General features: G+C 37.4%; 1 protein-coding gene across 6 annotated transcripts in view; it reads right to left on the bottom strand.

Annotated features, from left to right (window-relative positions):
• LOC150081834 (uncharacterized) overlaps positions 1 to 16946 on the bottom strand; it is a 173329-nt gene that overhangs the window by 143437 nt on the left and 12946 nt on the right. For all 6 annotated transcript variants that reach the window (XR_016547254.1, XM_090378925.1, XM_090378923.1 and 3 more), the window contains exon 4: positions 1630 to 1700. Coding sequence is in view for 5 of the 6 variants with exons in the window: in XM_090378925.1 (XP_090235051.1) it covers positions 1630 to 1700 (71 nt within the window). In the remaining variant the exon portion in view is untranslated. The remainder of the gene's footprint in view (positions 1 to 1629; positions 1701 to 16946) is intronic.

A 16946-nucleotide genomic window follows, 5' to 3' on the forward strand; every position in this document is an offset into this window, starting at 1 on the left:
GGAGCCACTGGTAGAACACCAACCTAAAATTCAACTCACTCTGTGTGATTTCTGAATGTTTCCAATAAATATAGGATACAAGGAAACAAATTTGTCTTCAATGGCAGAAGTGAAGCAAGTTGTCACTACCCAATGCAAGATCACTGTAAAGGCCTACTGCACATGTGTGAGAAGTGGGAAGGAGTGCTGTGAAGGATGCATAAGATACTGAATAATACGAGTAGTTCATTACTCTTCAAACACCTCTCATAACCAGGGGCTCACATCTGGTGAGTATGGACTTGGCACACCCCAGGGTCCTGAGCTGGATATCATCATTCTTCTTTTTCTTGATGTCCCTTCTACTTCTCTCTCTCTCTCTCTCTCTCTCTCTCTCTCTCTCTCTCTCTCTCTCTCTTCTCTCTCTCTCTCTCTCTCTCTCTCTTGGGGTAATTCAGAAAAAAAATTTTTTGGCTGGTGCAGCAGCATAAGCCTCATGCTTCCTTGCGCCCTATGGCTAATAATACTAATAAGTGATTGTGAAATACATGAGTGTTTAATCTTGACCACAGAAAAAATTTGATTATGAGCACAGCAAAGATATGAATCAAAGGGTTTCTACTGATGAATTAACAAGTGTTTATGGATAGACTAATTAGGGGGAACTCAAAGGAAAAGTTTCACAACCCAACAAGAAATCGTTCATTAAAAAACTTCAAGTTAAGCTATTTCTCCACTGAAAAGTGAAGGAAATATACTTATCATGAAGTTTACGTATTTTGGAATAAAACAACTCATATTACATGAGCATTTTCAAAAATGGAAGGATAGCAATGAAAAAATTCAACTGCTGAAAATCCAGTTACTAGGCACATTACCTGCAGATGACCAAAACATACATGAACTCTTTCCCTTTTGTCTTTCTTTCCTTTTGAAATATGGTATCTAAAAATTGCAAAACACTGAAGTCTCAAAGTTCCAGGTTTGGGACTTTACACTACCATATAAAACTCTCTAGGGTCTGTACTTCCATCATGTTCACAACATGCACTACAGTGTTACATGTCACTTTATTCATGATAGAAAGGTATCTATAAACAGAGATTTCATTGATCTCAATGTGCCACAAGACATCAATATACCCGTAAACTACAAGTAATCTATGGTCAGTTTATGTTTACTGTAGGAATAAATCCAAGTTACCATAGTGGAGTGGGGGCAATGATCCTTCCATGACACTAATTAACATAAGCTGACTAACTTAGACAGTGTGAAAAAAGCAATGAAACTCCTGTCGAGATAGAAAATGAACCTAGGTTCAGATGGTGTGAAAGAACAACAATTGAAATATTACTTATCTACAAGTGCAAGCATCATAGTTTAGGTGAATAAACTATTAGAATATATGATGGAAAAGTGCATGTATGCCTGTGAATGCAGAAACTATAAATTTCAACATGTTGTGTGGTGGCTAGTAGAGGAATAATGCTATTCTTATAGCATTATTCCTCTACTAGGATGGTACTATTTTATTATTTATTTTTTATTTTGCAATATTAAAAGGGTTTCTAGAACTGTTTTTTTGTGAAGCTTTAAAAAAACTGATTAGAATTCAAAACAAAGATCATGTTCAAGATTGCAAAACAATACCTTTTATCTCTTGCAACTTTTAAAAGTTTCCTCTGTGCTCTTTTTAACTCTTCCTGAAAACTTTCATTCTCCTAAATTAAAAGAAAAAAAAAATATATATATATATATGTATAAAAAAAATGAGAATTTCATAAAAATTCTGACACAAAAAAAAAAAAAAAAAAATTTTATACAGAAACTTAAGGTCTCCAAAGTCAACTCATGTTTCAGATCTTACTGTTTAAAAAACAGCAAGATCTGAAAACAGACTTTTTCTACACCAGCCAAAAAAATAATAATAAAATGAAATACATATATAAATAAAAAAGAAAGCTACCTAGTGTTACCTCTTGCAAGTTTCAAAAGTTTCCTCTGTGCTCTTTTTAACTGTTCCTGAGAATTGTCTCCAATAAAAGCAGTTCCTGCTTTACGAGATCCCGAGTTTATGAGTTTTTTTTTTTTTTTTTTTCAAGTATCAACAAAATCGAAAATATGAATTAATTGCAAAAAATGAATGTTAAACATTCATTAACCCCAGGGGCTAAATTTTTTTGGCTGGTGCAACATAAGCCTCAGACTTCCTTGCACAATATGGCTAATAATAATAATAATAATAAATACCGAATTTCAAACCACGCACGTAGCTATACAATACAGTGTACCCCGCTTTACGATATTAATCCATTACCATCATATCACGAAAATATCATAATGTGAACCCAATAACACATTGTTTTTTGGTAATTCATTCTATGACCTCGGAAGTTGAAATTTTCACTATATAACTGTCTAAAAGGTCATTTTTATAGTGTAAATTGTATTAGTTACCAATTCAAATCATTAAACGCACTACACTTTCATTGTTATCATGTTCTGTAATAAGAACCAGTTTTGAACGGCTTTGTGATATTTTTCTAAAGCATGTTTCTGGAGGTCACGACCATAAAACAATAAAAACAATTTGCACTTTCCGCTTTACTGGACTTTTCAGTTACTATAAGCAATTATAAATGGGTAGTAAACTTGATGTTGCATTTGAGAAAATACTGATAGCTGGAATTGTGTGTTTTTTATGTTATTATGGTGAAACATGTTTCCCCTTTACTGAAATCTTCAATCGTATAAAAAACATAAATAAATTTCAGAATTTTCTCTTCACTCGTTTTTTTTTTTTTAAGCCTCATAAACTTGTTATGCCACACAAATCGTGTTAGATGCAATTTGTGCATTTCGTTAAAAAATGCTTATGCATGCTATTGAGATTTATAAAGAAAAGAGAAGATTATCTTGGAAACAAGCACCTCTTGAAGCATTTCTGAAGACGACTCCTTGGGCAACAAACCAATGAGTGCCGAGCCAATAATGAGTGATCAATGAGTGTGCATTTAGTTGATGATGATGATGAAGAATAAACATTCTTTAACATTTGTAACTCATAAATAATTTCTTTATTATTATAATTAGCTTGATTTTACAGACTACGTTTTTTTTGATTGATTGATTGATTGATTGATTGATTTATTTGGATAAATCAATCATTGTTTAAACATAAATTAATTAGCTAACTAATTTCATTGTTGATAACGTAACCCCTATTTTTAACATTTTTCCAGCATTGCGAGCACGCGCTAGGAACAAATTAACTCGTAAAGTCAAGAACTACTTGTACTAAAAAAATAACACATATACGTACATACATAAAAGAATACTTTATCTCTATTAAGCTAACGGTTGAATTTCCTCAAGATGTCAGCCTCAACTACCCAAGCAGAAAACTTATTTGTAATTAACAATTCACTGGCTAAAAGAAAACCTCCTACAAGCCATGGACCCTAGTTCTGAAATAATTTATAATGGCAAAATTTTCATTTTAGCATTAGCAGAGGCATATGATGCAAGAAAGCAAGCTTATACAGCATTAGCAAAAAAAAAAACCTTCCCATTTCACTCATCCATTCACTCCAAATGCATGTCTGGTTCTGCCTTGAATTTATTTAAGCTGTCAACTTCTACAATAACAGATGGAAGTTTGTTCCAGCAATCAACCACCTGCTGGCTAAATGCAAACTTCCGCACATCTATTCTACAACTGTCTTTCCTCAATTTGAATTTATGTCGCCTTCATCTGGGCAAGAGGAAGAATCCGATCAACATTGAGCATGCCAAATCATACTTCAATTAGATCACCTTGCAGGTGCCTAGTCTCCAGACACCACTGTAATTTGCAAAATTTAAGCCTTTCTTCATAAGAGCAATCCTTTGTTCCACTCACTAATTTTGTTGCCATTCTCTGTACTCATTCCAGCATCTCTACATCCTTCCTAAAATGAGGCCTCCAGACCTGTATACAGTACTCAAGGTGTGGCCTGACCATTGCCTTATACAAGGTTATAATCATCTCCTTTTCCCTGCTAGAAAAATTCCTGCATATCATTGACACAACACACCATTAGCTACTCTTGCAGACCGTCTGCACTGCACAGAAAACTTCATATCTGACTACACAACTATCCCCAGGTCTTTTTCATTTTCTACTACCCTCAGTGTAATACCACACAGTTGGTACATTACTCTGGGGTTGTGGCTACCCATATGCAGTATTTTACATTTGTCAATGTTAAACTTCAGTTGTCACCTCTCAGCCCATCTGCTCAACTTTACTAGATCCTGTTGCAGTAGGATACTGTCATTAACAACTCTGCCAACCTTTGTATCATCTGCAAACTAAGACATTAAGCCTGATATACCATCATTAATAAATACAGAAAACAACAATGGACCCAACACTGAACCCTGGGGGATTCCACTAATAACATAACTGCAAGAAGAGCAGTGCCCATTAATTACCACTCTCTGTCTTCTCCCACTCAACCATCCCTTTATCCATAGCAGCAATTTGCCTCCAATGCCACACTGCTCCAATTTGTGCAGCAGTATCAAAAGCCTTCCTAAGATATAGAGGTGTATAAGGCCTTGAATGGTTTGAGCATGCTCAATGCTCAAATAAGGGATGTGGAACTCATAAGGGATGCGGAACTGCAATTAAGGGATGCGGAACTGCAATTTGGGGAGTACAACGTCTACAGAAAGGATAGACAGGATAGGAAGGGGGGAGGTGTTATGCTATTAGTTAAGAAACACATAAAAACCAAGGAAGTGAAGCCAGTCGAAATCGCTGGACAGTGCAGTGTGGAGTCAGTTTGGTGTGACATAAACATTGGGAGATCAAAATTGAGAGCAGGAGTGTGCTATAGGCCTAATGACTCTGATGAGTATAATAAGGAACTGTACAGGGAAATAGAGTGGGCCAGTAAATCAGAGTGTCTTATAATGGGAGATTTTAATTTCCCAGATATTGACTGGAATTTGGGGGCTGGATACTCACACACTAGCAGGGCTTTTGTGGATTTATTGGATGATTGTTTTCTACATCAGCATGTTCGGGAGGCAACTAGAGGGAGTAATACTCTTGATTTGATTATCAGCAGTGATTCTTCATGCATTAAGAATCTGCAGATAAATGAACCACTAGGTGGCAGTGATCACAGTGTGCTGAAGTGGGATTTACTCAGAGGTAACTACCATTAGGGGTAAAGGGAAGGGTTATTGCTTCCGTAAAGGCGACTACGATGGACTGAGACAGTATTTAAATTCTATACAGTGGGACCAACTGATGATGTTACCAACAGCAAATTCAAAATGGGAAGCATTCAAAGAACTTATCTTGGAAGCTACTAGGCTTTACATACAACTAAGAAATATTGTTCAAGGTTTAGGCCAAAATGGATGTCAGATGAACTAATGAGGCATATGGCAGAGAAGAAAAATGCATGGGATACTTACAAATTAACACATGACACAGAAGCCTATGATAGATACAAGTTGATATGCAACCAAGTTACAAAGGAGGTTAGGCAGACGAAGGCAGATTACGAGAAATCCTTGGCAAGGGATGCAAAGAAAAACAGCAAAGAGTTCTTTACTTATGTAAACTCTAGAAGGAAAGGGATGAATCAGATTGGTCCACTTGATATTGATGGGTCAAGTGTTGATGATCCTGCTCAGGTGGCTAACAAACTAAATGAATATTTTGCATCGACATTCACACATGAGGAGTTATTCAGCGAGGGGAATGCCAGAGGTGTATTCAACTCTAGCAGTAAGTTACAGAATCTTGAAATAACTGGGAGTAAAGTGGAGGAGAAACTGTTGAAGATAAACACAAGAAAGGCACCCGGGGTGGATGGGATCTATCCAGTTATATTAAAGGAGGCAGCAAAGGAAGTAAGCAAACCCTTAGCCATAATTATGAGAGCTTCCTTGGACTCAGGGGAGGTACCCATAGACTGGAAATGTGCAAATGTGACCCCAATTCACAAAGGAGGATCAAAGGCTGACACAAGTAATTATAGACCTGTGAGCTTAACTTCTGTTCCAGGAAAATTAATGGAGGCACTGGTTAAAGACGCACTGCAGGATCATTTAGACAAGACTTCAGTTATAGCTCAGACACAGCATGGTTTTGTTAAGGGGAAGTCTTGCCTGACCAACTTGATTGGATACTATGATGCAGTCACAAAAGAACTGGATGCAGGGAATAACTTTGATATTATATACTTGGATCTTAGAAAGGCTTTTGATACTGTTGCACATGGAAGACTGCTACACAAATTGGAGCAGTGTGACATTGGAGGCAAATTGCTGCTATGGATAAAGGGGTGGTTGAGGGGGAGAAGACAGAGAGTGGTAATCAATGGACACTGCTCATCGTGGACTGATGTTATTAGTGGAGTCCCTCAGGGCTCAGTGTTGGGTCCATTATTGTTTTCTGTATTTATAAATGATATTGATGATGGTATATCGGGATTAATGTCCAAGTTTGCAGACGAATCAAAGGTTGGCAGGGTTGTCAAGGACACTACTGACACTATGCTGCTGCAACAGGATCTGGAAAGGTTGAGCAGATGGGCTGAGAGGTGGCAAATGAAGTTTAACATTGACAAATGTACAGTACTACACATGGGAAACAGCAACCCCAGAGCAACGTATCAACTCTGTGGTACAACACTGACAGTGGTAGAGAATGAAAGGGACTTGGGGGTGGTTGTGCAGGCAGATATGAAGTTCTCTGAGCAGTGCAGACGGGCTGCAAGAGTAGCTCATGGAGTATTGTCAATGATATACAGGAATTTTTCCAGCAGGGATAAGGAGGTGATTATTCCATTGTATAAGGCGATGGTCAGGCCACACCTAGAGTACTGTATACAGGTCTGGAGGCCTCATTTCAAGAAGGATGTAGAGCTGCTGGAACGAGTACAGAGAAGGGCAACAAGATTAGTGAATGGAACAAAGGGGTGCTCTTACGAAGAAAGGCTTAAGTTTTGCAAATTACAGTGTCTGGAGACTAGGCACCAGCGAGGTGATCTGATAGAGGTGTATAAAGCCTTGAATGGTTTAAGCATGCTCAATGCTGATGGGATTCTTCCTCTAGCTCAGAATAATCACCTGAGAGGGCATAAATTCAAATTGAGGAAAGACAGATGTAGGATAGACGTGCGGAAATTTGTCTTTAGCCAGCGGGTGGTTGGTTGGTGGAACAGACTTCCATCCCTTGTGGTGGAGGTTGATAGCCTAAATAAGTTTAAGGCTCAGCTGGACAGGTATTTTGAACGAACAGAGGGGTGAAGTGGAAGTGGTTTTTTTTTTTTTTTTTTGGCTGATGCTGCATAAGCTTGCTTTCTTGCATCAAATGCCTCTACTAATGCTAATGCTAATGCTGATGGGATTCTTCCTCTCGCTCAGAATAATCACCTGAGAGGGCATAAATTCAAATTGAGGAAAGACAGATGTAGGATAGACGTGCGGAAATTTGCCTTTAGCCAGCGGGTGGTTGGTTGGTGGAACAGACTTCCATCCCTTGTCGTGGAAGTTGATAGCCTAAATAAGTTTAAGGCTCAGCTGGACAGGTATTTTGAATGAACAGAGGGGTGAAGTGGAAGTGGTTTTTTTTTTTTTTTTTTTGGCTGATGCTGCATAAGCTTGCTTTCTTGCATCAAATGCCTCTACTAATGCTAATGCTAATGCTAAAGATCCAAGTATATGATATCAAAATTATTCTTTGCATCCAGTTCCTTTGTGACCACATCATAGTATCCAATCAAATTGGTCAGACAAGATTTCTCTTTAACAAACCCATGCTGTGCTGAACTATAACTTTAGTCTTATCTAGATGATCCTGCAGTGCTTCTTTAACCAGTGTCTCCATTACTTTCCCTGGAACAGAAGTTAAACTAACCGATCTTTAATTACTTGTGTCACCCTTTGATCCTCCTCTATGAATCGGGGTCACATTTGCACATCTGCAGCCCATGGGTACCTCCCCTGAGTCCAAGGAAGCTCTCATAATTATGGCTAAGGGTTTGCTTACTTCCTTTGCTGCCACCTTTAATATAACTGGATAGATCCCATCCATCCCAGGTGCCTTTCTTATGTTTATCTTCAACAGTTTCTGCTCCACTTTGCTCTCAATTTTTACAAAATCATTTAGCTCCCTGCCAGAGTTTAATATACCTCTGGCATTCTCCTCCCTGAAAAACTCGTCATGTGTAAATATAGAAACAAAATACTCATTAAGTTTATAGTTACCTGAGCAGGATCATCAACAGTAAAACCATCGATATCAAGTGGACCAATCTGATTCATCCCCTTCTCCACTTTGCTCTCAATTATTACAAAATCATTTAGCTCCCTGCCAGAGTTTAATACACCTCTGGCATTCCCCTCCCTGAATAACTTCTCATGTGTAAATATAGTTACAAAATACTCATTCAGTTTTTAGCTACCTGAGCAGGATCATCAACAGTAAAACCATCGATATCAAGTGGACAAATCTGATTCATCCCCTTCCTTCTAGAGTTTAGCATGCTTTGCTCTTATTCTTTGCATCCTTTGCCAAAGATTTCTCATAATCTGCCTTTGCCTGCCTTAACCTCCTTTGTGACTTGATTACAGACCGGCTTATATCACCCATGGGCTTTACTGTCACCTGTTAATTTATATGTATCCCATGCATTTTTCTTCTCGGCCACATGACTCATTAGTTCACCTGATATCCATTTAGGCCTAAACCTTGAACAATATTTCTTAGTTGGTATGAAAAGCCTAGTAGCTTCCAAGATTAATTCTTTGAATGCTTCCCATTTAGAATTTGCTGTTGGTAACATCATCAGTTGGTTCCACTGTATAGAATTTGAAAACTGTCTCAGACCACCGTAGTCACCTTTATGAAAGCAAAAAAACCCTTCCCTTTACCTCTGATGGTAGTTACCTCTTTTAGTAAATCCCACATCAGCACACTGTGATCAGTGCTACCTAGTGGTTCCTTTATCTGTAGATTCACTACTGATAACCAGATTAAGAGTATTACTATCTCTAGTTGCCTCTCTAACATACTGCTTTAGAAAACAATGATCCAATAAATCCACAAAAGCCTTGCCATTGTGTAAGTGACCAACTCACAAGTTCCAGTCAATATCTGGGAAATTAAAATCCCCCATTATAAGACAATCTGATTTACTGGCCCACTATCTCTCTCTGTACAGTTGTTCATTATGCTCATCAGGCCTATAACACACTCCTACTCTCGATTTTGCTTTCCCAGTGCTGATGTCACACCAAACTGTCTCGACACTGCCCTGTCTCCTCATGTCAACTGGCTGCACTTCCTTAATTTTATGTGTTTCTTAACTAATAGCATAATTCCTCCTCCCTTCCTATCTATCCTTCTTGTACACATTGTACTTCCTAAATTCCAATTCTGCATTCCTTATATCTGTGTGACATCACCTCTCTAATATGTTCCAACAATATCTGCCTTTGATGTTTTGACCAACCTCAAATTCATCAAATTTATTTTCCAAACTCCTAGCACTGGTGTACATGCAAGTATACAGGCACCTGTTTCTATTCTTAGCTACCCTAACTCAGCCCATGTATTTACTTGTTCCGTGATGACACCCAGCTTCATTATTCATTTTAAGATTCCATCATTTTAATATCCTCTCTTAGAGCCTTATAGACCTCAGTCAGATCCTCTGTAAGGTTCCTGGTTGCTAATCCTTTGTAGCCCACATATTAGAAGTCTTTCCTCATAAGAAGTCTGTCCTCATTAGAAGTCATTGTCAGATCTGACCAATGGGTTGCTGTTTTTTCTAGACTCATTCAAGAAGCCTGACTGAATTATTATATTTTTAATTCGACCCCATCAAGTATATAAGATATTTTGGAGTCACTATTTTCTAAGACCTTGCATTTTGCTGCTTTAAAGCATAGCTGCCACAAGTCTGACTATCCTTGAATCCTATTCATGCCATCCTAAAGGTGGCTGCTTGGTGCTGATTATTAGCCACACTTCCAGTCTATACATCATCTGCAAATTTTGACAGCATGCCCTCTATCTCTTTGTTGACATTACTTAAGAAAATCAAAAACAACAGTGGTTTCAGAAGAAATCCTTTGGTGACTCTCACTTCTAATGTTAGCCTAATCTGAAGAGTAACTATTAATCACAACCCTCTGCATACCTTGCAGTCACCTTAGTCACCAATCCATCTTAGGAATTCAGGACTGAGTCAAATGCTTTGCTAAAATCCAAATAAAAATATCAAAATTATTTCCTACATCCAGGTAATGTGACTGTGTCAAAATAGTTAACCAGGTTAGTCACACATTATTTTCCCTTAACAAAACCATGTTGTGTATCCTTGGGAATTCCATTTCTCTTTAAATGTCCCTATAACTTTGCATGCCCACAAATGCAGCATATTAATTAAATATGCTCTGGTCCCCCTATTCAGATTCTAATAAAAATGACTGAGTTCAGAAAGACCATTTGCTTAACCCTCTTAGAGTGGCAGGTGTCCAACACTCTATCACTGTTTGTAATGTTATCTAATAAATGACAATAATTTAATATCTGAAAGCAAAGAGTACCTTCTCAATACTAGTCTTAGATCAACATCCAAAATTTAAGTTGTACGTTAGCTAGTGATGAATTAGTATGATAATATTATAAGTCTCTAGGATTACATACCCTGCAAGACTAAGAATGCAATTTTGGTGTCTACGTAAAGTTTTCAAGATTCATTTAGGAATATAATCTATTATAAATTTATGTAGTTTATGTTCTATAAACAGTGAATTATTTTATTCCAAATTGCAATGAATTATGAAAAAAATTTTAAGAAAACTTATTGTAGCTGAACAACATGCATAACATACGAAGAAAATAACCAGCTGAGTGGCTCAAGTGACTGTGAATATGATGATGTTCAAGTAAGCCAGAAACTGCATTGAGGACTTACTTGAACATCATCAAAACACCAATGAAGAAGATGAAACAGAACATGAAGAACATTTAAAGCCATATATAATTAAATATTTGTGTATTAAATGAAAATGTGAAGTGGGATTAAATACATTTCAATGCCCTAAAGGTGCTGTTTGTTTGTTTATTATTTAGTTTTTAAGAGCATTAGCAACTAAGGCCATATTGCCCAGGGGATATGCCGTGGTCATTCCCTGACCTTTCCGCGTCTTCTGTATTTGGTGGTCACGGGCTCGAACCCCGGTCTAATTAAGAAGAGTGTGCTATGCACTGCTGCTCCTGCCTACCTGGCTACGGAGGCGCCCCTAAAGTTGCAATCATATTCCATCACACTAACAAAAGATTAAGTAAAAAAAAATAATAGTTTATTTTTCTCAATATGCAAGTAATAATAATTAAATTTTTATAGTTTTGTCTAAGTTTCATGATCAATTTTTCCAAAAGAAAGAAAATAAGTGCTCAACAATAAATAACTACTGCCAAGATCAATGAAATAATTTTTTGCTTCTCATATCTTTTTAGATAAGCTTTATAAATGCAAAACAGCCTTGTAGTCCTCAAAAAAATATATCTTCTGTTAATAAATAAATAAGGATCATATACCTCTGTCTTCCATCTCTCAATTCATTCTAAAATGAAGTTGTGTATATTGGTGTATGATTTTTTTTTTTTTTTTTTAATTTTAGATAACTTTTAATGTGCCAAGAAAGAATCATTCATCTGATCTACATCATGTAGATCAGTTGTTGATGAAGGTATATTAAGCTTAATGTCCAAGTTCAAGATTATACAAAGTTTGGCATGGTTGTTAATGACACTAATGACAGTCCACTACTGCAACGGGATCTAGAAAAGTTGAGCAGATGGGCTGAGAGGTAGCAACTGAAGTTTAACATTGACAAATACAAAATACTGCATACGAGTAGCAGTAACCCCAGAGAAATGTACCAACTGTGTGGTACTACACTCAGGGTGGTAGAGAATGAAAATGTTCTGGGGGTAATTGTGCAGTCATATATAAAATTTTCTGAGCAGTGCAGACAGGCTGCCAGAGAAGCTCATGGGGTCTTGTCAATGATATATGGGAGTTTTACTGGTAGGGATAAGGAGGTGATTATCCCTTTGTATATGGCAGTGGTCAGCCATGCCTTGAATACTGCGTACAGGTCTGGAGGCCTCATTTTAGGAAGGATGTAGAGTTGCTAAAACAAGTACAGAGAAGGGCAACAAAGGGTTTCTCTTACCAAGAAAGGCTTAAGTTCTGCAAATTGCAGTGTCTAGAGACTAGGCACCAGCGTGGTGATCTGATTGAGTTGTATAAGGCCTTGAATGGTTTGAGCAGGCTCAGTGCTGATGGGATTCTTTCTCATGCTCAGATTACAAATCTGAGGGGATATAAATTCAAATTGAGGAAAGACAGTTGTAGAATAGATGTGTAGAAATTTGCCTTTATCCAGCAGGTAGTTGATTACTGGATCAAACTTCCATCTGTCATTGTGGAAGTTGATAGCTTAAGTAAATTCAAGGAAGAAGTGGACAAACTTTTGGAGTGAATGGATGCGTGAAATGGGAAATTTTTTTTTTTTTTTTTTTTGGGTGACGCTGTATAGGCTTGCTTTCTTGCATCATATGCCTCTACTAATGTGAAATCAACTGGCATTTTAAATAAGAGAACTAACTGAAATAATCATTAATCGTGAAATAAGCACAAATTTATACAATTATTCACAAAGCAAAACTGAATTTCAATCTTCTTACACAGTTACCAAGCATTATTTTTTGTTTTATTACAACTCCAACAGCTGTTCTAATAATGTTCTCTACCTAGTGAAGCATATTGTGATGCTATGATTGTCACATTTCTCTTCACTCAATGTGTTGTTGTTGTTGTTGGTGCTATAACATTAGTTATAACAGGAAAACATTAACAATAAGAGATCACATTTTCATTTCCTTTTACAAAAGGAGCACACAATGCAGTAGCATTCAACTTTAAAAGTAGATGGATTACATACACTTCACTTATAATGCTAAGTAAAAATATATTTTCATTTTATCTTTTACAGCTCTACAACAGATCACAATATACTATTTATAACATTTACAAAAGCTTCCAAATACATTTACAATAGCTTCCAAAGTTCTCTTTTGAAATGTATCTATAAGCAGAAGGAAAACAAGAGATTATTATGCCAAACCAGACAAAAAAAAAACAAGTTTTTGCAAAAAAAAACAAAACAAAACAAAACATGAGGTAAGTAGGAACTTTTTGTAAAGGCTAAACTGCACTAGAATTAAATTTCATTGAAAAAATACATAATTTATATTAAAATATGCCATTGGAGTTTTTATTATTCAGAGTTTTGTTTATAATAATGGCACTACAGATTTGGCTGTAAAGAGCATTTCCAAAGCTTCACCAAAAAGGGATCTGAACAAAGTTTTTGTTTCCCTTGCCTGGTTACCTTGTCCACAGGCATGAAAAGGATTGTTCTTCCTCTAATCATATAGGTTTAAGTTACCTCACACATTAAAGATTATCTTTTCTTACATAAATTTGTGAAAATTACATTTTTTATATTAAAAGCATAAAATTCCTTTCAGACCTGTCAGTGAGAAAAATGCAAATTTAAAAACCCCATGTGCTTCAATGGATACCTGCAATTGGAAAACAATGTATCACTAACAGAATCTCCAGATGCATAATACATGAAGTGCATGCATCAACAGTTTATTTCCAGACGATCCTTCAATGTCACAAAGCCAGAGAGTGTATAGCAGTAAGTACAGCTTATTATCAATAACTGAAAGTGACACCTGACCATTAACACATGCATATAATTAGGTTTGACTTAATTCACAAATTTTTCCTAATGATGTGATAATTAACAGATTTTGGAATTTTCAGTGGAGAAATCAAAGAAAACATTTCCAAAAACAGCTATTAGGAACTTCAGCTGTGTGGATGGAGTAGGTGAAGAGCAAGAATTGCTGAATTATTGTCTAGGGTTGAAAAGCAGGGTCAATTCAACCCAAGACAATATTATTGTTGTTAACTGGTTTTTAGGAGCATTAGCAACTAAGGTCATATTGCTTCGGGGATATGCAGTGGTCATTCCCTGACCTTTCCACATCCTCTGTATTTGGTGGTCATGGGCTCGAACCCCGGTCTAATCAAGAAGCATGTGCTACACACTGCTGCTCCCCCACCTGGCTATGGAGGTGTCCCCCAGACAATAGCACAAAGCTAAATATTCTATGACACTTGGTAGTGGTACAAGGAATTATTAAAATGCCAAGAATGATATGGAATAATTTGTTATATTTCATGCTTCTTTGTGCATTTGTCACTTCCCTGATCAAGGACCACTCTATAACAATTCTATCTTCTTTCATAAATGCATCTCAGGTCCTTGAGGCTGTCGCAGACATTCTCTCAGATAAGCCAGACAAGCTGTGCCAGCTACATGGGCGTCTAAAATGCTGATGGAACTGATATTCAGGTGACACTCAAGTCAAGCAGAAACAATTTCGGCTAAGTCTGGACAGTTTGTGAAATCCTCTGCTTGCACCTTCACAATGGTGGAACTGTTAGTAATCCTGGGTATAACCCCCAGATGCAAACGAACGTAAGCAGGGGTCGAGGTGTGGTGCCCACACCAACAGAGCAATGCCGCTTCTCTGTGTTACCAGGCAATACTAGGTGGTAGATGATTCTCATGGTGCAATACCACCACTTTACTTATTGGAGGCTTGAAATGGTGGAACCCATATTCAGTCTCCAGAGCTAAGTTCCGGTCAACCCTCCTCCATCTCTTCCATCATGCAGTATGACTGATGTCTTTTGTGGTTATGATGAACACCATGGCGAGATCTAAACTTCCTTACATTTCAAGGGTACAGCTCTAAAACGGTGTTCACAGGCCAGCCACTAGTTAGTACACTGGACTGAACCTATTGGTAACTCTCTGGGAGGCTTCCAGATCAGCTAGTGTATAATCTTCCTACCTCTACTCTTCCAGATAGTGACTGGAGGGAGTCCGAGAAGTGTGTATGCGGGGAGCATTGTCGAGGCCACGTTATGTCAAGGATCTGGGTATATTCTTACCATGTGTACGCCATATCCAAAAATTTCATTACTTCATACAGCATGTCCTAACCACTTTTTCTTACTATTGAATACACCATGAATTGTCAAACTAATCGAGCAAACTTATCTGCGAAAAGATCTAAACCTCCCAACACGTCCTAGTTCATTTCACAAATATATGTGGCCTCAGTTCTAATCTCAATGATGTCCATTTCCAATTAAAGTCTGCCAAACCCTATGTACTTTTTCTGACAGAATCTCAGTTATCATAGTTTCTGGCATGACATAAGCACTGGAAAAACAAAAATGAGGGTAGGAATATGTTACTGACCAAATAACTGTGTTGATTATAATGAACAGACAAACAGAATGGTCCAGTAAATAAGAATGTCTAATACTGGGGAATGTTAACTTTCCAGATAATGACTGGAATTCTTGTGAGCTGATCACTTGCAGAGTAGTAAAACCTTTCTGCATTTATTGGATGACTGCATTCTATACCAGCATGTTAGAGATGCAACAAGGAAAAGCATAGTGAGCCATCACCAGTCAACGTGATTTTTAACTCTGCTAATATATGAGCTGTTCGCAGTCAATTTTTATGCATATATTTCAAAAATAATTCTTAAAATTTCACATTATGTTGTGATTTCTGCATATATACGTTTTCGTGTTTACCTATAATATGTATATCTTACTACAATTTAGAAAGTACGTATGACACTGATCTGTCATATTATTATTTGCATATGCTTATAGATAGCAACATGTTGGTGGAAGTTAATATTTGGTTATTTGGGTTTTTTTTTTTTTTTTTTTTTTTAGGAGCATTAGCAACTAAGGCCATATTGCTCCAGGAATATGCGGTGGTCATTCCCTGACCTTTCCGCATCCTCTGTATTTGGTGGAAGTTAACATATTCAACCTTGTCTGTTTGTCTGTCTGCCTACCACTTCACTCTTTCATTAACGGAAAAGCAGTTGTACTGTGAATATGTGTACAGTTTATATGCTTATCTGCATACTGTTTGTTAGTATTAGCATTGGTAGAGGCATATAATGCAAGAAAGCAAGCTTATATAGCATCAGCAAGCAAAAAAAAAAAAAAAAAAAAAACCCTTCCCATTTCCTCCGAAAGTTTGTCTACTTCTTCTGCCTCGAATTTATTTAAGCTCTCTACTTCCACAACAACAGATGGAAGTTTGTTCCAGCAATCAATCAATCACCCGCTGGCTAAAGGCAAATTTCTGCACATCTATTCTACAACTGTCTTTCCTCAATTTGAATTTATGCCCCCACAGGTGTGAAATCTGAGCAAGAGGAAGAATCCCATCAGCATTGAGCTTGCTCAAACCATTCAAGGCCTTATACACCTCAATCAGATCACCTTGCAGATACCTAGTCTCCAAACTTTGCAATTTGCAGAACTTAGGTCTTTCTTGGTAGGAGCAACCCACTCCACTCACCAATCTCATTGCCCTTCTCTGTACTCATTCCAGCAGCTCTACATTCTTCGTAAAATCAGACCTGCAGACCTGTATGCAGTACTCGTACTCAAGGTGATTATCCCCTTGTATAAGGCCCATTGCCTTATACAAGGGGATAATCACCTCCTTATCCTTGCTAGCAAAACTGAAGTTTTCTGAACAGTGAAGATAGGCTGCCAGAGCAGCTCATGGGATCTTGTCGATGATAACCAGAAACTTTGCTAGCATGGATAAGGAAGTAGTTATCCCTTTGTGTAAGGGAATGGTCAGGCCACATCTTGAGTACTATATATAGGTCTGGAGCTCTCATTTTAGGAAGGATGTAGAGCTGCTAGAACACGTACAGAGAAGGGAAACAAGATTGGTGAGTGGAACGA

The sequence above is a fragment of the Mastigoproctus giganteus genome, chromosome 8 (genome assembly GCF_048544385.1).
Source record: "Mastigoproctus giganteus isolate SK-2022 chromosome 8, ASM4854438v1, whole genome shotgun sequence".
NCBI lineage: Eukaryota > Metazoa > Arthropoda > Arachnida > Uropygi > Thelyphonidae > Mastigoproctus > Mastigoproctus giganteus.